This window comes from Pseudoliparis swirei, chromosome 22, assembly GCF_029220125.1.
Source record: "Pseudoliparis swirei isolate HS2019 ecotype Mariana Trench chromosome 22, NWPU_hadal_v1, whole genome shotgun sequence".
Lineage (NCBI taxonomy): Eukaryota > Metazoa > Chordata > Actinopteri > Perciformes > Liparidae > Pseudoliparis > Pseudoliparis swirei.
In genome coordinates, this window is record NC_079409.1 from 1941655 (window position 1) to 1964256 (window position 22602).

Consider the following 22602-nt stretch of genomic DNA (forward strand, 5'->3'; position numbering starts at 1 on the left):
ACGCTGCCAACGAGGACTGCAGCGAGCATTCAGCCACCGTGTTGTTGCCCACAGAGCCCCCCCCCCCCCCCCCCCGGGGCACAAGGGCCACTTTGTGGCGGCCGTGGCCCCCCCAGCAGGCGGCGATCACACAAACACAACCAATAAGGAAAGAAGATGAAATAATGGGATTCCTGTGTTAGTGTTGTGTGTGTTGTGTGTGTGTGTTGTGTTGTGTGTATTGTGTTGTGTGTGTGTGTTCCTCTCATTGTTTTCCATCAACAATGGAACTCTTTCTGGCCTCAATTAGTATTCACCAAACTCTGCTGAACACTGTCTCTGCAGCACCCTCCATCCATCCATCTCTCCCTCTATCCATCCCTCCATCCATCCCTCCATCCATCCATCTGTATTAAGTATTTAATCTATTTTTTGGCGTCTCCCCCCAAACAAACAAACAAACAAACATCATCTATCAACACCTGATCATCTTCTTCTTCGTGTTTCATTCTCTTCACCTCCATCTCTTCACCTCCATCTCTTCCGTCTCCCACAACGCCTCACATGTTGGATCATCGCCCTCTGCTGGCTGGAGGCTGTATAACACCTTATACACACTCTATACACACTCTATACACACTTTATACACACTCTATACACACTATATACACTCTATACACATTCTATACACACTATATACACACTATATACGCTATATACACAATGTATAAACATATAAACACTATATACACACTATAAACATAGAAATACAAATACATACTATATAACTACTGTATAAACACTATATAAGCATATAAACACTATAACTACTGTTTAAGTAGCTATATAGCAATATACCCCCCCCCCCCCCCTCTCACCTTGCCTCTGACCTCCAGGTGACTCCAGTCCTGACGTGAGAGATCGTGAAGATTGTTTCTTCAACGTTTCTGTTGATTGATTTCCTGTCGTTGCTGTGGGCGGAGCCTCCGGGCCACGCCCCCTGAGTGATGGATTCTTCTCGTTCTGAATGAGCGCTGAGCAGAAACGTCCCGGGGCAGCGAGCCGAGAGGAGATCCATCCGCGTCTCCGTGACCCCGGTGCGTGACCCCGGTGCTTGACCCCGGTGCGTGACCCCGCTGCGTGACCTCGCTGCGTGACCCCGGTGCGTGACCTCGCTGCGTGACCCCGGTGCTTGACCTCGGTGCTTGACCCCGGTGCGTGACCCCGGTGCGTGACCCCGCTGCGTGACCCCGGTGCGTGACCCCGGTGCGTGACCTCGCTGCGTGACCCCGGTGCGTGACCTCGCTGCGTGACCCCGGTGCGTGACCCCGGTGCTTGACCTCGGTGCTTGACCCCGGTGCGTGACCCCGCTGCGTGACCTCGCTGCGTGACCCCGGTGCGTGACCCCGGTGCTTGACCTCGGTGCTTGACCCCGGTGCGTGACCTCGCTGCGTGACCCCGGTGCGTGACCCCGGTGCTTGACCTCGGTGCTTGACCCCGGTGCATGACCCCGCTGCGTGACCTCGCTGCGTGACCCCGGTGCGTGACCCCGCTGCGTGACCCCGGTGCGTGACCCCGGTGCTTGACCTCGGTGCTTGACCCCGGTGCGTGACCCCGCTGCGTGACCCCGGTGCGTGACCCCGGTGCGTGACCCCGCTGCGTGACCCCGCTGCGTGACCCCGGTGCGTGACCCCGCTGCGTGACCCCGGTGCGTGACCCCGCTGCGTGACCCCGGTGCGTGACCCCGTCGATCGTTACAGACGCTGAAGTTCCTCGTGAGGTCAAAGGTCTCCGCTCCGGAAGGGAGACGCGCCAACCGCGACATTCCTGACGTTCCCCGAGACGTTCCTGAACCCTCCTCCTGAGGGTCGAGGTAAAGCGTGAATGTTCCTGACAGCTGTCTGAGGGGCTACCTGTAGCCCCCCCCCCCTCTCTCCTCATGCAGGTAGATGCTGGTACCTCTTTGTGGCCTGTGCATACCTCACGGGGACTCTGAATGGAGTTGACCTTTGACCCTTCCTCCATGTGCAGAGCACTTGGTTTTTGCATTCCTCTCCTCAGACACGAGCGAGCACGTCGTGCGATTGCGATGGAAACGTTCCTCCGGGTGTGTGTGTGTGTGTGTGTGTGTGTGTGTGTGTGTATGTGTGTGTGTGTATGTGTGTGTGTGTGTGTGTGTGTGTGTGTGTGTGTGTGTGTGTGTGTGTATGTGTGTGTGTATGTGTGTGTGTGTGTGTGTGTGTGTGTGTGTATGTGTATGTGTGTATGTGTGTGTGTGTATGTGTGTGTATGTGTGTGTGTATGTGTGTGTATGTGTGTATGTGTGTGTGTGTGTATGTGTGTGTATGTATGTGTATGTATGTGTATGTGTGTGTATGTATGTATGTGTGTGTATGTGTGTGTGTGTGTGTATGTGTGTGTGTGTGTGTGTGTGTTTCCGTCCCTGCTTTGAATGCTGGGAACAGAGGAAACACTTTTATTTTATAGCTCAGCCTCATTAACTTTTGTCCGGTTAGTTTTAAAAAGATACCGCAGAATGATTTGAAGTGTAGCAGAACTCTCCTCATCGTTTAAACATGTCCGTGGTCACGTGACTCTCTCACATTCCTGCCGACGGCTATGAGGCTCTACAACAGTTCACCTCTTGCCAGATCACCCTAACCCTTCTTATATTTTGTGTTTTTATTTATTTATTTATTTTTATTTTATTCTTGTGTGTTGCTGCTACTGACTCGACAAATTTCCCCTTGGGGATTAATAAAGTATATATCTATCTATCTATCTATCTCCCGTCTCCTAGCAGGCTCTTCACCGATTGGCTCTTCACTCTTGGTCGTCGACGCTTCGTTCAAAGAGACTTTAAGCTTCTCTGACTTCATGCTTCAGCCTCACGCTGTGAGGCGAACATCTGGCCCTCCGGCCCCCCGGCGGTGGAGCGATGGCCCCGATGGAGCTGGAGCTGCTCCGCCCATCATGGCGTGCCGATCGTCTCTCAGGTCGATACGGATCAGAGAGACGGGAGCGACGCACCTGCCTGTCTCTCTGCCTGTCTGTCTGCGCTCCGCCACGTCAACAACACGCGCAGCGTAAAGAACATGCCCCTCGGAAAGGAACCCAATTAAAGACCTTTATTCGGAAAACACGTATCATGACCCTCTGGAAAAGATGTGTAAATTTTTTGCACACATCTGTGGACCCCCCCCCCCCCCCCCTATAACACAATGGCTCCTCTGTGCATCGGCAGGTTGAGTGTGACATACCTGTCCGACGTCCTCCCGCGTTATCTCCATGTTGCGCAACAGGCAGGTGCGGACCTGCGCTTATCGGGCCTCATCTCTCGTAGGCCTCCGACAATGTTACACCACCCAGCCCTCCCCGCCTCCGATTGGCCCGATTGTGTTATCGGAGGGGCGCTCAGGAGCCAGACCCGCCTCACTGATGGAGCGACAAGAGGCTCCCACCTCCACGGCGGGAGAGAAAACACACGTTCATGTCGCGGCACGCAGCCGAGGATCAGGTGACCCACGGAGGAGCCTCCGGTGTCTCTGAGAGAGTTTTGGTTCGTTTGGGCGTCAACGTCGCCAACTGTTATTTTTTCTGGGGTTCTTCCTTCAGTCAAGTCCTTCTTGAAAAGCTTTAAGTAGGGGTGTCCAAACTTTTTGCAATGAGGGCCAAATGTGATAAAGTAAAGATGCCCGGGGGCCAATAGTTCCTCGAGACAGAGATGACATGCAGCTGTGTCGATACGATCAATAACAGACGACGTTTAGTTGAATAAAACAATGTTACTGATGTTGTAATCTGGGATCGGCTCCAGCGCCCCGCGACCCTAATGAGGATAAGCGGTATTGATAATGGATGGATGGACGGATGACCGAAGCTGATCGTGGGCCAATGAATGGGTCGGACTTTGGACATGCCTGCTTTAAACAAAATGAGAAATTGTCAGCTAATATACTCCGACAGAGTTAGAGTATTATTTGTATGTTATTATATACACAACAACGTCGTTTTTACTGGTGAATGACGGTTCAGAAGTGTCTTAAAACGTGCATTCTCTCCACTGACCAGCAGGGGCGACTCCTCTGAATAGCGAATAACGAACTGCTGTGATGCTCCAGTGATGCCGTCCGTGAGAAGTTGAATCCAACTGAGCGCTTTGAACTGATTGTCTCTTCTGAACCGAGGGCTGCCGGTTGGCTGCCGCCGCGGCTCAGCTTTGCCCGCCGTGTGCCACCAGGTGTTCTGGTGTTATGGAATCATGTGAAGCTGTGGAGAGAAACTGGAATGACTGGTTGTTGTGCACACAGTGGCATCCTTTACCTTCGTCTGCCTTCTGTTCAAGGTCAAGCTGAATGTCAAACTAAATCTGAATCCTTTATTTTCAACGTTTAAAATCCAGGCGTCTCTTGACCTTCTGCAGGATGACAAACAGCGTGAAGGTCATGTGGTCGTCTCTCACGCTGCAGGAGAACAACGCCGGTGTGAACCTCTCCGTCTCACTCTTTGGATACAAACACGACGAACCGAGAGGTCGGAGGTCATCATCTTAAGCCTTTGCCTCCCCGGCTTCTTTCCCTGCAAGACCGCGCATGCTGTGATTGGCTGAGAGGCTCGGCGTGTGAACCTCGGGTCGGCGTGTTGGTTTAGGGGGAAACCGTCACCTGTCGGGATCGAGCGATGCGGCTCGAGAGACCTGACGAGACTTGTCTGGTCTTTGGGGCTCGAGGTTGCAGCTTCCCTCAAACTGGTTTCCTCGCCGGAGGCCGCTGCCACGACGTATAGACACTCGCTTCTGGGTCCCAGCCTCTTCAGAGCGCAGCGGTGCATTCTGGGATTTCGTTATTTTCAAACGAAGATGATGCAGCGATGGTTTCTTTTATTATGCTGATAGAAACTATATTAAAATACAGCGCTAGTGTTGGGGAGCCGCGCTGGGACCAACGGGAGAAGATTCTCTTAAAGCGACAGTACGCAGCTTTATTGAGCTTCACCAGCTGATCCATGCATCGGAGACTCCTCGGCTCTGATTGGTCGTGTTTTGTTATTTTGGGAGTTTTTCCTTGATCCGATGTGAGGGCAAAGGTCAGGGTGCTGTGTGGACAGATCGCAGAGCCCTCTGAGGGGGCGTCGATTCCTGCAGACAAAGTCTACAACTGGAGGTCGGACGGACTCGGTGACCGGTCGGACGGGATGCCGGAGCAGACAGACTTCAAGGCTTTCTCTTCGACGCCTCTCTGCTCTCATGTAGTGATACTTTAAATTCCCCAAAATCACAGTGTAGCATTCCTGCAACGCAGGTGCGTCACCCGGCTGAAGCTAAAGACTCCATCTCTCCGCTGATGGAGGACGCGATACGATTGTGAGCGACGTCGGTTATCAGTCCGAGGAAGGAGGAAGAGGAACCCCGAGCTCGGCCTCATCCAATCACAGTGTTCTCTACCGTCCCGTTAGGCTCCGCCTCCTCTCTCGACCGGGACACTGATTTGGTCTCAGCCGCTTTCATCAACGAAGTTGTGTGAACAGTAATTCTCCATAATGAAAGGGGCGTAAATCGAGGTGAAGGTCAATCGGCCGTCTTTCAGCCCAAAGGCGTCTTTTTGTGTTTTTTGTTGCAGTGTATCCTAAACGTCCATAAGGAGAGAGGAGAGGAGAGAGGTGCTAAGTGTCTCCTAAACGTCCATAAGGAGAGAGGAGAGGAGAGAGGAGCTCAGTGTATCCTAAACGTCCATAAGGAGAGAGGAGAGGAGAGAGGAGCTCAGTGTATCCTAAGCGTCCATAAGGAGAGAGGAGAGGAGAGAGGTGCTCAGTGTATCCTAAGCGTCCATAAGGAGAGAGGAGAGAGGAGCTCAGTGTATCCTAAACATCCATAAGGAGAGAGGAGAGAGGAGCTCAGTGTATCCTAAGCATCCATAAGGAGAGAGGAGAGAGGAGCTCAGTGTATCCTAAACGTCCATAAGGAGAGAGGAGAGAGGTGCTAAGTGTATCCTAAACGTCCATAAGGAGAGAGGAGAGGAGAAAGGAGCTCAGTGTATCCTAAACGTCCATAAGGAGAGAGGAGAGGAGAGAGGTGCTCAGTGTATCCTAAGCGTCCATAAGGAGAGAGGAGAGAGGAGCTCAGTGTATCCTAAACATCCATAAGGAGAGAGGAGAGAGGAGCTCAGTGTATCCTAAGCATCCATAAGGAGAGAGGAGAGAGGAGCTCAGTGTATCCTCAGCGTCCATAAGGAGAGAGGAGAGAGGAGCTCAGTGTATCCTAAACGTCCATAAGGAGAGAGGAGAGAGGAGCTCAGTGTATCCTAAACGTCCATAAGGAGAGAGGAGAGAGGAGCTCAGTGTATCCTAAGCGTCCATAAGGAGAGAGGAGAGAGGAGCTCAGTGTATCCTAAACGTCCATAAGGAGAGAGGAGAGAGGAGCTCAGTGTATCCTAAGCGTCCATAAGGAGAGAGGAGAGAGGAGCTCAGTGTATCCTAAACGTCCATAAGGAGAGAGGAGAGAGGAGCTCAGTGTATCCTAAGCGTCCATAAGGAGAGAGGAGAGGAGCTCAGTGTATCCTAAACGTCCATAAGGAGAGAGGAGAGAGGAGCTCAGTGTATCCTAAGCGTCCATAAGGAGAGAGGAGAGAGGAGCTCAGTGTATCCTAAACGTCCATAAGGAGAGAGGAGCTCAGTGTATCCTAAGCGTCCATAAGGAGAGAGGAGAGAGGAGCTCAGTGTATCCTAAATGTCCATAAGGAGAGAGGAGAGAGGTGCTAAGTGTATCCTAAACGTCCATAAGGAGAGAGGAGAGGAGAAAGGAGCTCAGTGTATCCTAAACGTCCATAAGGAGAGAGGAGAGGAGAGAGGTGCTCAGTGTATCCTAAGCGTCCATAAGGAGAGAGGAGAGAGGAGCTCAGTGTATCCTAAACGTCCATAAGGAGAGAGGAGAGAGGAGCTCAGTGTATCCTAAGCGTCCATAAGGAGAGAGGAGAGAGGAGCTCAGTGTATCCTAAGCGTCCATAAGGAGAGAGGAGAGAGGAGCTCAGTGTATCCTAAACGTCCATAAGGAGAGAGGAGAGAGGAGCTCAGTGTATCCTAAGCATCCATAAGGAGAGGAGAGAGGAGCTCAGTGTATCCTAAACGTCCATAAGGAGAGAGGAGAGAGGAGCTCAGTGTATCCTAAGCGTCCATAAGGAGAGAGGAGAGAGGAGCTCAGTGTATCCTAAACGTCCATAAGGAGAGAGGAGAGAGGAGCTCAGTGTCTCCTAAGCCTCCATAAGGAGAGAGGAGAGAGGAGCTCAGTGTATCCTAAGCGTCCATAAGGAGAGAGGAGAGGAGCTCAGTGTATCCTAAACGTCCATAAGGAGAGAGGAGAGAGGAGCTCAGTGTATCCTAAGCGTCCATAAGGAGAGAGGAGAGAGGAGCTCAGTGTATCCTAAACGTCCATAAGGAGAGAGGAGAGGAGCTCAGTGTATCCTAAGCGTCCATAAGGAGAGAGGAGAGAGGAGCTCAGTGTATCCTAAGCGTCCATAAGGAGAGAGGAGAGAGGAGCTCAGTGTATCCTCAGCATCCATAAGGAGAGGAGAGAGGAGCTCAGTGTATCCTAAACGTCCATAAGGAGAGGAGAGAGGAGCTCAGTGTATCCTAGCGTCCCCCTCAGCCTCTCAGCCTCTAGCAGCGTCTCTAGGTCTGGACCAGGTGAACCTGGTTCAGGTCTCACTATCAGACCATCAAGAGGAACATCTTCAGTCTCCATGAGGGGGCGGAGCCTCCAGGACTGAAGGTGGATCTGGGTCCAGAGAGGAGGCTTCATGACTCGAGGCCTGGGACCAGACTCGGCCGTCATTAAAGCAGAGCTGTGAGGAAGGAGACCGTTACAGGCCGGCATCCTGTCAAAAGAGCTCGAAGGAATCCTGAACATTAAATGAGTTCATTCACTCCTCGGATAACCAGTTTGGCTTCAAAGCCAAACATGGCACTGTGTAAATATGCCTTCTCAACCAATATAGAGGGTGTAACTCGTGTGTTTTATTGACGCCTCCAAAGATGTTGACCCTGTTATTCATGAAAAGCTGTCAGAGGGGTCTCCAAGCACATGGAGAGAGTTCTGGCTTTCTGGTCCCCAGCAGACTATGGGGGTAGAATGGGGCCGAAGGGTCTCAGCCCCATTTGGGGTCCGACAAGGCGGGGTTTGGTCTCCAGTTCTTTTTAATCTACACTACCGTTCAAAAGTTTGGGATCACTTAGAAATGACTTTATTTTTCAAAGAAAAGCACTGTTTTTTCAATAAAGATAACATTAATCAAAAATACACTCTATACATTGTTAATGTGGTAAATGACTATTCTAGGTGGAAACGTCTGGTTTCTAATGAAATATCTCCAGAGGTGTATAGAGGCCCATTTCCATCCACTATCACTCCAGTTTTCTGATGGTACATTGTGTTTGCTAATCGCCTTAGAAGACTAATGTCTGATTAGAAAACCCGTGCAATTATGTTAGCACAGCTGAAAACAGTTATGCTGGTGATATAAGCTATACAACTGGCCTTCCTTTGAGCTTGAAGTTTGTAGAACAAAATTAATATTTCAAATATTAATCATTATTTCTAACCTTGTCAATGTCTTGACTATATTTTATATTCATTTGATAAATAAAAGTGTGATTTTTCATGGAAGACACGAAATTGTCTGGGTGATCCCAAACTTTTGAACGGTAGTGTATATATTGGCGATCTATAAAGCCTGTATTACTGGATACATGATTGGTAATACTTTAGTTCATCATATTATGTAAGCGGATAATCTTGTGATTCTCCGCCCATGTGGTTCTGGTCTCCAGCAGCTCCTGACTGTATGAACTGTATATTTAGTGTTTATTTACTGCAGGTTTCGTGTTGTTTGAGTGATTGAACAACAAACAGGGATCAATAAGGAGAAGATTCTTGTCTTACATCTGATGCTAAAATCAAATTATACGAGACTGGTCGACCTCAGTCATCATTAGTCGTCGGTGAGAGCCGTAACACGTTTGTCCACTAGAGACTTCATCTCATTTAGGTATGAATTATCAGTTATTTCTGTTGTAAGAAAAGTAAGCTGCTAAAAAGCACTTCAGTCCACTTTAAAAATTACAGTAGCAAGGGGGCGGGGCTAAAAGTTCCCATAATGCATTATTCATGTGGGAGGCCGGTCCAGGAGGTGTGACCCAGTAAAAACACTTGTAAAAGCAGCACTGGTGTCTGTCTGTGAGCTTCTTCTTCTTCTTCTTCTTCTTCTTCTTCTTTCACCTCTCTCACACACACACACACACACACACACCAGCTTCTGTCTCTGCACTGAGGACACTCAGTGTGTGTGTGAGAGAGACACAACTTTTTTTCTGGAGCTGGATCTTTGAAGCCTCCTCTCATCCCCCTTCAGCCTCTCCTCCTGGGAAAACCATGACGGACGCGGCGACCAGCATGCGGCTGAAGCTGCCGATCGCCTGCTTCATCCTGCAGATCATCCTCATCATCCTCTTCGGCGTTCTGGTGCAGTACGACCACGAGACGGACGCCAAGGCATGGCACAACCAGAGCCACTCCGATTACGACAACGACTTCTACTTCCGCTACCCAAGTGAGTGTCCTGAGGATGTGTGGAGGGTCGGGGTCAGAGGTCACAGGAGGGGCTTTGGTTCCCAGTCTGAGTCTGAGTCTAATAATATCCTCCAGCTGGACGCTGTCCTCAGAACTCGTACAGTAACGAGGGGCTGGGCTCTTTGATGTGGATACAATGTTGCAGATTTAGTGACATTGTGCAGAAGTTGCATTTCTCTGAAAATGTTCAGTCCAGATAAACCATCAACTAGTCCTGCAAGGAAATGTGAAGAAAAAACATCGACTCCCATCCCCATGATGCCGTTCTGCCGTTGAATACTTCTCGAGGAAAACATCAAAGCCAAAACACGTTTTTAAATGCAAAGTGGAAAAGTCTGAACGCAACAAAGTAATGCAACAAAGTAACGCAACAAAGTAACGCAACAATGTAAAGCAACAACGTAACGCAACAACGTAACGAAACGACGTAACGAAACGACGTAACGCAACGACGTAACGCAACGACGTAACGCAACAACGTAACTCAATAATGTAACGCAACAACGTAACTCAATAATGTAATGCAACGACGTAACGCAACGACGTAACGCAACAACGTAACTCAATAACGTAACGCAACGACGTAACGCAACGACGTAACGCAATAATGTAATGCAACGACGTAACGCAACGACGTAACGCAACGATGTAACGCAACGATGTAACGCAACGACGTAACGCAACGACGTAACTCAATAATGTAACGCAACGACGTAACGCAACGACGTAATGCAACAATGTAACAGCGTATGTAAATTACTTTCTTATGTCACCGGTGCAACAACGTTAAATAACAAGAGTGAAGTCAACGTCTAGTTTTGGCTTCACAAGCAACACAAACAGGGGCCTTTAAATAAATATTAAATATCAGTAAAGTAATGAAAACCGTAACAAAGTTAAATCGGGTAACTTTTCCTCACCTTGGTTTTGGTATAAAATCTATCTCGTGTCTTTCCTTTTTAGCACTGAAGATTAATCTCCTTTCAGTTTAATCTCACAAAGCATTATTAATATTCATAAAGTTCTCCGTGCCCTCTGTCTCGTGGACTCGTTCCGGTTCTGTTGTTCCCTCGTCGTGGTTCTGTGGGAAGCTGCTCGGCTGCTCCGGTTCCCCTAATTGGATTTCTTTCATTCTTGCCGAGTGAACATTTCATAGCGATGTCTTCCAGCTGGCTGCGTCCCACAGAGAAGATCATTGTTTACATGGATGATGGTGTAGAATAAAGAGCTGGAGGAAACACCGGGCGCTGACTATAGGCGGCAGAACGCTCATTACTGCTTTCATTTAACACATTTTATATTTTCTATCCTTTGACAGAATTGCTCTCTTTTTTAAAAACTCTAATCTTTGGCATGATCTGCCGACAATGACTTCATAGCCGAGCATTGTGAACGAGTGTATTTTACTCTTCAAATGTCAGAAACACGTTCAGGAGACGAAGATGTTCAACCAAAAATACGTGATAGTTATCCGAAAAGCAAAACACAATCTGTTATTCTAACCAAAATAATAAGGAAATATCTTTTAATTAATAACTAGACACCTTTCTGGTGACAAAGACTTGGTATTTCATTCTAACCACTCAGTAATTTAAAGTTCCACCTTAAGAAATCAACCACTGAGGGCTGGTGGGCGTGTCCTAACTTATGAGACAGACAAAGTTCAACTGGGCCTCTCCCTCTTTCCCAGGTGTGTGTGTGTGTGTGTGTGTGTGTGCGGTTTTCAAATACAAAAGTACTTTGAGTGTGTTTCAGTTGTCAGTATTCATGTTTCCTTCCCAGTGTCGAGAAGATTCAATTGCGAATACATTATTTAAAAATAAAAACATCGCTGTAAAGGGATGAATAAAAGATGCACAACGTTATTCAAACCATTCACGAAATACAGTTACAACCAACAGTCTAATAATTGTGGAATTATTGCATGAAAGTGCAATAAAAATTCCCCATAAAGAGAGAAAGTAGTGGAAGCTAAACGTGACGTGCAGCGCTGCACATACACAATGATGTTACTACACACACACACACACACACTCTCAAACAGGTTGTGTGATCTGATGAAGGTATTGAGGAACACGTGAAGCTGCTCACGTGACCCAGGAGGATCTCTGGAATGTCGTGACCTCTCCAGGAGGAGTGAGTCTCTTGTTCTGTGAGTGAGTTGTTGTCGTGGTTTATTAGAGACACTCATCCCCACAGAGGTCCTCAAGCAAATGCTCACCCACTCCAGAGGGCGCTGCTCCCTATCAAAGCTTGACATTTGACCTTTGTGCCTGAGCCTGACCTCTGACACAGCTGTTTCAGTGAGAAGCATTGAGAACATGTGGATTTCAAAGACTCTTAAAGGGACAGTGTGTGGTTGCCAGCCGAATGGCTCTCAGCACATTCATCCCTCTGTGCAGTGATGTGAGTAATGTGCACTACGGTGGCCTTCAGGGAACATCACACAGGTGAAACACAGAGACCATGTTGGGCGGCGGCGCTCTGTGAAGAGGAACCAGCCGAGCTCACAAAAACACAGCATCCCTGTGTGAGGCGACTGGGCACTGGTGACAACATTATTAAATATTATATTCCATTTCTTGCGAAGGGAGTCGCTGAAATGCTGCACACTGGCCCTTTAAGAAGAACAACCTCTTCGGTTATTGGAAATATAAAAGTATTTTGCCCATCAGATGGTGGTTTCTCCGTTGGAGACGTTGAGTGTGTTGAGTAGACCCGACTGGAACCTCTCAGAGCGTGACTCGTGTGTTCACCCAGCGCCCTCAGCATCTGTTAGTCAGTGGAATTCCCTAAAATCAGAAGATTGAACTCACAACGTCTCCAACCGGAATAAGCTGTAGCTCCACTAAATGAGCCGTTCGAGGTCAGATGGAGGTCAAAAGCGACCAATGAGGGCGGGTCGTAGGAGACACCCGACCACCCGACCGGTTTCAAAGCACCTTGAAAAGGTCTTGAAAACCGACAAGAGGGCGGAGTTTAAGGTCTAACGGCGAGGGACAATCTTTAACCCGACGCCTTCCTGTCACGGGAGCCGAGGCGGCGGGTCGACTTTCATGTTTCAACCGCCGTGTTTACGCAACCTCCATCCTCCACCCTCACAGCTTACACAGGTTACCTGCAGCCTGTCAATGTGTGTGTGTGTGTGTGTGTGTGTGTTCCTGGGAGATAAGGACTGAGAATCCGCCTCGTAGAAGTCTTCCTCGTGCGGGTTCCCCACACAACGATGTCACCAGACCACGACTCTGCTCTCTGGATGACCTATGAGCGACATTAATATCTCTTTTAGAGTGTGAATTATTCACATTTACAGTTATTTACAGGCATTTATAGACTTCTGAGGAAAATTAGTTTTAAAAAATCACTTTACATTTAAAAAGACAGATTTATGGGTTTATTTCTTTATATTTGTCTGTTCTACATACTGACTTTTTTTTAAACAAATATAAAATGTGATTATCACTAAAGATGTACAGACCTGTGTTACTTTCTTTTCATTATTCAGTTTTATACATATTTAAATGAAAAGTCAGCCGTGCATATTCAGCATTGAAAGTCTTTTTAATATCAATCTCTCACTTTGTCAAAATTCTCGAACTCAGAAAAATTGTCAAATTTCATGAAAAACGTGTGCAGAAAAAAGAAAAAGGAAAAAGGTTTGGCCCAACGGATCCACCCAAAGTGTTCATGATATGGACTCGCTGGATGCAACTGGGCCAAGATACCACCGGGCCGCCGGCTGCCCATCCGGCCCAGTCCAAGACCCCATTGACGGGCGCTTATGTAACTGTGCTGGTTCACAGAGCCACGCTGTGCCAAGACAAAGGCCCTCAGGGGACCCGGCCGTTGGCAGCCACCAGGTGTTTTTGTTGCCGGAGGCTTTTCGAATGCCTGGAAGGCTTTCCCTTCGAAAAAAAGTCGTCTAACGAGTCGGTGAACGTTTTATTTCTCACCTTTTAATAGTTCACATTGGAACAGACGAGGGTAGCCACACAGAACTGCTTTTAATTGTAAATAGACACTTTTTTTTTACAAATGTTGCATTTCTCAAAAGAACAATGATGAAACGTCACATGAAAGTCAATTAGAGGTGCAACGGTCAATTAATCCATCGGTTTAAACGGAAAGAAATGTATAGTAATGCCATAAAGGAAATTCAATAATTTGCTGCTTTACTCTGTAAATGTAAACTTCATATGTTTAAGCTTTATACTGTTGGTTGCACTAAACATGCAACTTGATGTATTATATATCATAATCAATTAATCAAGAAAGTAATTGGCAGGACAATAAACAATGATAATAATTGAGAGTCAAGTCTAACAATAGATGAGCGTTTACATGGCAGTGAGTAGAGACGACATGACGGGAAATGACGCCCAAAAAGCAAGAATGTGGCCGTTGTTGCGCGCCACATGACTTTTGTGGCCCTTTGGTGCGACCAGCCAGGCTGGTCACCTGAAGAGGGTCGAGTGTCATCTGCAAAGAACCTTTGCTGATCTGTTTCTAAAAGGTTGTGAGTACTTTAAAGTAGTGGGCCGAGGACGCAGCCCTGTGGAACTCCACCTGTGTGAAAAGTATTTTTCTTTCATCTTTTGGATCCATGTTGCTTCTCCAACACATAGAAATAAATAACAAAAAAGGCCTCAGAACTCACACAAAGCACCACGATCTCCATGATCTCAGCCGGCGTTCTTCTACGCCGCTTCAGGTTTCCAGGACGTGCACGTGATGATCTTCATCGGCTTCGGCTTCCTCATGACCTTCCTGCAGCGCTACGGCTTCAGCAGCGTGGGCTTCAACTTCCTGGTGGCGGCCTTCTCCCTGCAGTGGGCCACGCTCATGCAGGGCTTCTTCCACGGTATGCACGGAGGCAAGATCCACATCGGGGTGGAGAGGTACGTGGTAACCAGGCGCATGACACAAACGGTTCTTTTTGTGCCTCTGTACGCGATACTCGAGTGACGTTTTCTCTCAAACTCGTGTTTCTTTCAGCATGATCAACGCCGATTTCTGCACCGGCGCTGTGCTCATCTCCTTCGGAGCCGTTCTGGGTAAGACCAGCCCCATCCAGCTGCTGGTCATGGCCATTTTCGAGGTCACGCTGTTTGCCGTCAATGAGTTCATCCTGCTGTCCGCTCTCGGGGTGAGCTCCAGAAATAAACTACCACAGATACACAAGATGTCCATGTGATGTCTGTTGTGATCTTCAGTGCAAAGCAAGGAGGGATTACACATGTCATATTTCACTTTCTAACCCGTATTGTGGCTAACTTCGTTGCAGGCTAAAGACGCAGGAGGCTCCATGACCATCCACACCTTTGGAGCCTACTTCGGCCTCATGGTGACCCGAGTCCTGTACCGGCCCAACCTGAACAAGAGCAAACACAGGAACAGCTCGGTGTACCACTCTGACCTGTTCGCTATGATCGGTAAACACGACCGAAGCTGGAGGTTAATGCTTTAACTCCTCGTGCTGCCACCTAGTGGCTCCTTCATAAGGTCACTGATGATGGTTGCGAGGTGTGATCCGATAGGTGTGATCAACTCAAACCTTCAGACCCACTCAGTCAGGCTTTTTCACCCAATATTCCAAAGGCACATTATTCTAAAAAAAGCAACACCATCTCATTGGATCTCAGCCCTTTTGTCTGAAGACCAGTTCCCCCGAAAACCGACTGCTGTCGTTCCGAAGGTCCATTGCTCCACAAATACACACTTACCCTAATTATCATGCAGAAGGACAGCAATATATTTAGTTTACGATATCAGTTACACTCACGCTGAAATTGAGGTCCGTCCGAATAACTTTTAGCACCCAAAGCATTCATGAGAACCCTTGAAGCCCCAATTCCAAAGATTCTGAATAATTTTATCAAACAAGTGTGCGGTTACAACACCGGCTGCTTGCAACGCCTTCAGAGACCCAACTGAACGCTGCTGTCCTTCTCAGGTACCATCTACCTGTGGATATTCTGGCCCAGCTTCAACTCTGCCGTCACGGCCCACGGAGACGACCAGCACCGCACGGCCATGAACACCTACTACTCCCTGGCGGCCTGCACCCTGTCCACGTACGGCATGTCCGCCCTCACGGCACACAACGGAAAGCTGGACATGGTGAGCCTTCGCCGGATCGCCGTCTGGATCGCCCCCTTTAAGGGATCGCCCCCTTTAAGGGATCGCCACCTTTTAGGGATCATCACCTTTAAGGGATCGCCTCCTTTTAGGGGTCGTCACCTTTAAGGGATCGCCCCCTTTTAGGGATCGTCACCTTTTAGGAATCGCCACCTTTAAGGGATCGTCACCTTTAAGGGATCGCCCCCTTTAAGGGATTGTCACCTTTTAGGGATCACCACCTTTTAGGGATCATCACCTTTAAGGGATCGCCACCTTTTAAGGGATCGCCTCCTTTTAAGGGATCGCCTCCTTTTAGGGGTCGTCACCTTTAAGGGATCGTCACCTTTAAGGGATCGTCACCTTTAAGGGATCGCCTCCTTTTAGGGCAGGGGTGCTCACACTTTTTCAGCATGCGAGCTACTTATTATGTGACCAAGTCAAGGCGATCGACCGACGGGGGGGGGGGGGGGGGGGGTGCTAGTGAGATTGTGCTCACCTGCCGTGCGCGAGCCGAGAAGAATTGTTGACGGGGGGGGGTGCTAGTGACTTTTTCTTTGCTCCGTCCCGATGCGCGCAAACCGGTGTCGGAGCTCTGCGGCGCACGAGACGGCGGGCAGAGGACTGTTAACGTGACACGGAGAGACAGAAATGACGTGCTGCTGCTGTAATGTGGCGCGATAGAGAAAGTGACGGGGGGGGGCGGCCCAATTTTTTTTAATGTCATGCGATCTACCATACTACGCCGCGATCGACTGGCAGGTCATTTTAGGGGTCGTCATCTCTGTGGGATCGCCCCCTTTTAGGGATCGTCACCTTTAAGGGATCGCCCCCTTTAAGTGATCATCACCGTTTAGGGATCGTCAACTTTAAGGGATCGTCACCTCTTTCAGGGATCCAATGGAGGCCAAAGGCTTCCTCCCAGAGGGGGATTCTCGGCTCGTTGAGTGACATATGAACGGCTTTTAGTTCACGATCAATCAGGTTAAAATGAGACCAGTCAGAACTAGAGAAGGTTTAGGAACATTTTGAATTCCTGGATCCTTATCAGAGTTGTTTGAACCCCCCCCCCCCCCCCCCCCCGCGTCGTGGTTCAAACACTTGAGGCTCAAACCGCCGTCACCAGTTACTCATCCTGATATGGAGGCGGGACATTCCTGTGCCGATAGTGATCAACCCTGAGAACGAGTCCGACTCAGGAGGGAGTGGATGAGAATGAGAACCAGTTCATCCGATGTGTTCCACCTGGTACACATCTGAGCTGCTTTGAAAGGAGACATAGATCATGATCATCTTCAGATTCCCACCTGTACTTTGGGTTTCGACTAGAACATGTTGACATGCTTCACGCGCTTCCTCCCGTCGGTCTGGATGCACCTGTATTTACAGTTTTTCTCGATTGCTTAAACACATTTTTTGAAAGCATGCCTCGTTTTCCCAAACTCTAAACACAAATCCCAAAACCACTCACACGAAATGCAAAACCCTTTATATCTCCTGCAAAATGCAACTTTGCTTTCAAAACAGTGTTATGTCACCTCAAAAGGGTATTTTGTTTTCAAATGACAAACACAGCCCATTATATGAGTCGACATTCTGAGCATCGATTGAACACTGATGTACTCAATGGAAAACACGACGATGCAATGGGAAAACACCAGTATGAAGGCCTCATCAGGAGCATTATGCCTGTTCATGTCCAGTGGTACTGTACGCTTTCTCCTGTTGTAAAATATTATAAATGTATAGTGTTTTAACTCAAAATATAAAACAACACACACGTATACAACAAAAATGTTTCTTTCTTTTTTATAATTGTTTCACAGAATAAACAATAGAAAATAGACCACAACAGTCAACAAAAAAAGAAAGAAAAGTGTAAATAAAAAAGGACGAAAAAAATGTGTCTTCGTCCTGTCTGGTCACAGGACCTCATCAACATCCTCCTCCTCTTCCACCTCTTCCTCCTCTTCCTCGTCCTCATCCTCGTCCTCTTACCCTTACTCCTCTGCCTCTCTAGTCTCCTCTACCTTCCATGTTTTCATCCATTCTTCTTCAAATCAGGAGGTCACCTGTGGCCCTTATATTGCTAAAGCCTTGATTCCAAATTGCACAACAGCCATGGAAATGGAAGTTTTGCCAATTGAACAGCAGTGTGTTCTGTCTGGACACAAGGAGGTGTGGCATTGATGAAGTGTGCCAAGTAGAGAGGATGGTGTTTCGTGTTTTGAATAAAGTGTGGCTCACAATTGAAATCTGTGTCTAAAGCAGATACTTGTGCTTATAAATATACACTTTTATTAATCCCCAAGGGGAAATTAGTTCTCTGCATTTAACCCATCCTTAGTTATTAAGGAGCAGTGGGCTGCAGTGATGCGCCCGGGAAGCAACTGGGGGTTCAGTGCCTTGCTCAAGGACACTTCGACTTGCAACTAATGGGGAGAGCGGGGATCGAACCCACAACCCTGCGGTTGCTGGACGGCCCTCTTACCCCACTGAGCTACAGCCAGTTTAGCAGACTTGGTTTAGGGAGTTGGCACATGAGGTACAGGTTGTGGTCATTGGGTTATAAGTTCCAGTTTTTGTGTGTAATCAATCGAGAAAAACTGTAAGAGCCCCGAGGCGACGCTTCGGCACAACGTTCCCACGATTCGGTTTCTACCGCTTCGATATGTTGCCGTGCTAACGGGTACCGTCTATTTCTAAAGTGGGTAACGAGCGCTCTCCTCCAGGTGCACATCCAGAACGCCGCGCTGGCCGGCGGCGTCGCCGCGGGAACCGCCGGTGAAATGATGCTGACGCCGTACGGCTCCATGATCGTGGGCTTCCTGGCCGGCATCGTCTCCGTTCTGGGCTTCAAGTTCCTCTCGGTGAGGACGCCGGCCGAAGGTTCACATCCGCTCCTCCGATCGGTGTAATAATCATCCTCCTCCTCCTCCTCCTCCTCCTCCTCTCCTCCTCCTCATCTCAGCCCGTCCTGGAGGACAAGCTGAAGATCCAGGACACCTGCGGGATTCACAACCTGCACGGCATGCCGGGCGTCCTGGGCGCCATCGTGGGCGCCGTCACTGCCGCCGTGGCAACCACAGACGTCTATGGGAAAGGGTGAATAGACACGACACACACCTGCATGGATGTGTGTTTAGAATGTGTGTGTTTAGAGTGTGTGTGCTTAGAATGTGTTTAGAATGTGTGTTTAGAGTGTGTGTAGTGTGTGTTTAGAATGTGTTTAGAAATGTGTGTTTAGATGTGTGTTTAGAGTGTGTGTTTAGATGTGTGTTTAGAGTGTGTGTTTAGAATGTGTGTTTAGAGTGTGTGTGTTTAGAGTGTGTGTGTTTAGAATGTGTTTAGAGTGTGTGTTTAGAATGTGTGTGTTTAGAGTGTGTGTTTAGAATGTGTGTTTAGAATGTGTGTTTAGTGTGTGTTTAGAGTGTGTGTTTAGAATGTGTGTGTTTAGAAGGTGTGTTTAGAGTGTGTGTTTAGAATGTGTGTTTAGAGTGTGTGTGTTTAGAATGTGTGTTTAGAATGTGTGTTTAGAATGTGTGTTTAGAGTGTGTGTTTAGAATGTGTGTTTAGAGTGTGTGTTTAGAATGTGTGTTTAGAGTGTGTGTGTTTAGAATGTGTGTTTAGAGTGTGTGTTTAGAGTGTGTGTTTAGAATGTGTGTTTAGAGTGTGTGTTTAGAGTGTGTGTTTAGAATGTGTGTTTAGAGTGTGTGTGTTTAGAGTGTGTGTTTAGAATGTGTGTTTAGAATGTGTGTTTAGAGTGTGTGTGTTTAGAGTGTGTGTTTAGAATGTGTGTTTAGAATGTGTGTGTTTAGAGTGTGTGTTTAGAGTGTGTGTTTAGAGTGTGTGTTTAGAATGTGTGTTTAGAATGTGTGTTTAGAGTGTGTGTGTTTAGAGTGTGTGTTTAGAGTGTGTGTGTTTAGAGTGTGTGTGTTTAGAATGTGTGTTTAGAGTGTGTTTAGAGTGTGTGTTTAGAGTGTGTGTTTAGAATGTGTGTTTAGAGTGTGTGTGTTTAGAATGTGTGTTTAGAGTGTGTGTTTAGAATGTGTGTTTAGAATGTGTGTTTAGAGTGTGTGTTTAGAGTGTGTGTTTAGAGTGTGTGTTTAGAATGTGTGTGTTTAGAATGTGTGTTTAGAGTGTGTGTTTAGAGTGTGTGTTTAGAATGTGTGTTTAGAATGTGTGTTTAGAGTGTGTGTTTAGAATGTGTGTTTAGAGTGTGTGTTTAGAGTGTGTTTAGAGTGTGTGTTTAGAATGTGTGTTTAGAGTGTGTGTGTTTAGAATGTGTGTTTAGAATGTGTGTTTAGAATGTGTGTTTAGAGTGTGTGTTTAGAGTGTGTGTTTAGAATGTGTGTTTAGAGTGTGTGTTTAGAATGTGTGTTTAGAGTGTGTGTTTAGAATGTGTGTTTAGAATGTGTGTTTAGAGTGTGTTTAGAGTGTGTGTTTAGAATGTGTGTTTAGAGTGTGTGTTTAGAATGTGTGTTTAGAGTGTGTGTGTTTAGAATGTGTGTGTTTAGAGTGTGTGTTTAGAATGTGTGTTTAGAGTGTGTGTGTTTAGAATGTGTGTTTAGTGTGTGTTTAGAGTGTGTGTTTAGAGTGTGTGTGTTTAGAATGTGTGTTTAGAGTGTGTTTAGAGTGTGTGTGTTTAGAATGTGTTTAGAATGTGTGTTTAGAATGTGTGTGTTTAGAATGTGTGTTTAGAGTGTGTGTGTTTAGAATGTGTGTGTTTAGAATGTGTGTTTAGAGTGTGTGTTTAGAATGTGTGTTTAGAGTGTGTGTTTAGAATGTGTGTTTAGAGTGTGTGTGTTTAGAGTGTGTGTGTTTAGAATGTGTGTTTAGAGTGTGTGTTTAGAGTGTGTTTAGAGTGTGTGTTTAGAATGTGTGTTTAGAATGTGTGTTTAGAATGTGTGTTTAGAATGTGTGTGTTTAGAGTGTGTGTTTAGAATGTGTGTTTAGAATGTGTGTTTAGAGTGTGTGTTTAGAATGTGTGTTTAGAGTGTGTGTGTTTAGAGTGTGTGTTTAGAATGTGTGTTTAGAGTGTGTGTGTTTAGAATGTGTGTTTAGAATGTGTGTTTAGAGTGTGTGTGTTTAGAGTGTGTGTTTAGAATGTGTGTTTAGAATGTGTGTTTAGAGTGTGTGTGTTTAGAATGTGTGTTTAGAGTGTGTTTAGAGTGTGTGTGTTTAGAGTGTGTGTTTAGAGTGTGTTTAGAGTGTGTGTTTAGAATGTGTGTTTAGAGTGTGTGTTTAGAGTGTGTGTGTTTAGAGTGTGTTTAGAATGTGTGTGTTTAGAGTGTGTGTGTTTAGAGTGTGTGTGTTTAGAATGTGTGTGTTTAGAGTGTGTGTTTAGAATGTGTGTTTAGAGTGTGTGTGTTTAGAGTGTGTGTTTAGAATGTGTGTGTTTAGAATGTGTGTTTAGAGTGTGTGTGTTTAGAATGTGTGTTTAGAGTGTGTGTTTAGAATGTGTGTTTAGAGTGTGTGTTTAGAATGTGTGTTTAGAGTGTGTTTAGAGTGTGTGTTTAGAGTGTGTGTGTTTAGAGTGTGTGTTTAGAGTGTGTGTTTAGAGTGTGTGTTTAGAGTGTGTGTTAGAGTGTGTGTGTTTGTGTGTGTTTAGAGTGTGTGTTTAGAGTGTGTGTTTTTAGATGTGTGTTTAGTGTGTGTTTAGAGTGTGTGTTTAGAGTGTGTGTTTAGTGTTTAGAATGTGTGTTTAGAGTGTGTGTTTAGAGTGTGTTTAGTGTTTAGTGTGTGTTTAGAGTGTGTGTGTTTAGAATGTGTGTTTAGAGTGTGTGTGTTTAGAATGTGTGTTTAGAGTGTGTGTTTAGTGTGTGTGTGTTTAGTGTGTGTGTTTAGAGTGTGTGTTTAGTGTGTGTGTTTAGTGTGTGTGTGAGTGTTTAGTGTGTGTGTTTAGAATGTGTGTTTAGAGTGTGTGTTTAGAGTGTGTGTTTAGAATGTGTGTTTAGAGTGTGTGTGTTTAGAATGTGTGTTTAGAGTGTGTGTTTAGAGTGTGTGTGTGTTTAGAATGTGTGTGTTTAGAGTGTGTGTGTTTAGAGTGTGTGTTTAGAGTGTGTGTTTAGAATGTGTGTTTAGAGTGTGTGTTTAGAATGTGTGTTTAGAGTGTGTGTTTAGAGTGTGTGTTTAGAGTGTGTGTGTTTAGAATGTGTGTTTAGAGTGTGTGTGTTTAGAATGTGTGTTTAGAGTGTGTGTTTAGTGTGTGTGTGAGTGTTTAGTGTGTGTGTTTAGAGTGTGTGTTTAGTGTGTGTGTGAGTCTCTCACGTTCCTCATCATATTCATTGTGTTGGTTTGAGTCACAAACATGAACTCTGTTGTTGTTGTTGTTGTTGTTGTGTTCCTCCAGCATGGGAGACGTGTTCCCCGATGTGGCGAGCGGCGACATCGAGGCGTCCTTCCAGGGCGTGCGTCAGGTCATCTCGCTCGCCGTGACCCTCGGCATCGCCCTGCTGGGGGGGCTGATCGTCGGTAGGTGTTCGTCTTCCTCACCGATGAAGAGCGTCAAACAGCCCGGCGAATGGGTTAATGGTTTAGAAAGCTTCAGAATACATAGTTTATTATAATTAACTATATTAGTTATATTACTATATAGTTTGTATTAATAATGAGTCTCCTGATGCTGTGTGGACGAACCCCTCTTCATCGTACATAGTGTTTATTCATAACAGCGTGACCTCTGACCTCCCCTCAGGGTTCATCCTGAAGCTGCCCATCTTCGGAGCTCCTCCAGACTCCATCTGCTACGAGGACAGCATCTACTGGGAGGTACCACACATTCTTATTCAAACTGGGTTTAAAATATCCTTTATTGACATCTCTCTTTCCTAAACTTGTGAGGAAATAATTCTAAAAATGTAAACATAATTTATTATTATATTCTC

General features: G+C 46.7%; 1 protein-coding gene across 2 annotated transcripts in view; it reads left to right on the top strand.

Moving 5' to 3' along the window:
* The first annotated feature begins 9248 nt into the window (after positions 1-9248).
* rhbg (Rh family B glycoprotein) overlaps positions 9249-22602 on the top strand; it is a 16165-nt gene continuing 2811 nt past the window's right edge. For both annotated transcript variants that reach the window (XR_008830528.1, XM_056405917.1), the window contains exons 1-9: positions 9249-9578; positions 14310-14496; positions 14594-14744; positions 14883-15030; positions 15552-15718; positions 18448-18585; positions 18687-18820; positions 22068-22189; positions 22413-22486. Coding sequence is in view for 1 of the 2 variants with exons in the window: in XM_056405917.1 (XP_056261892.1) it covers positions 9401-9578; positions 14310-14496; positions 14594-14744; positions 14883-15030; positions 15552-15718; positions 18448-18585; positions 18687-18820; positions 22068-22189; positions 22413-22486 (1299 nt within the window). In the remaining variant the exon portion in view is untranslated. The remainder of the gene's footprint in view (positions 9579-14309; positions 14497-14593; positions 14745-14882; positions 15031-15551; positions 15719-18447; positions 18586-18686; positions 18821-22067; positions 22190-22412; positions 22487-22602) is intronic.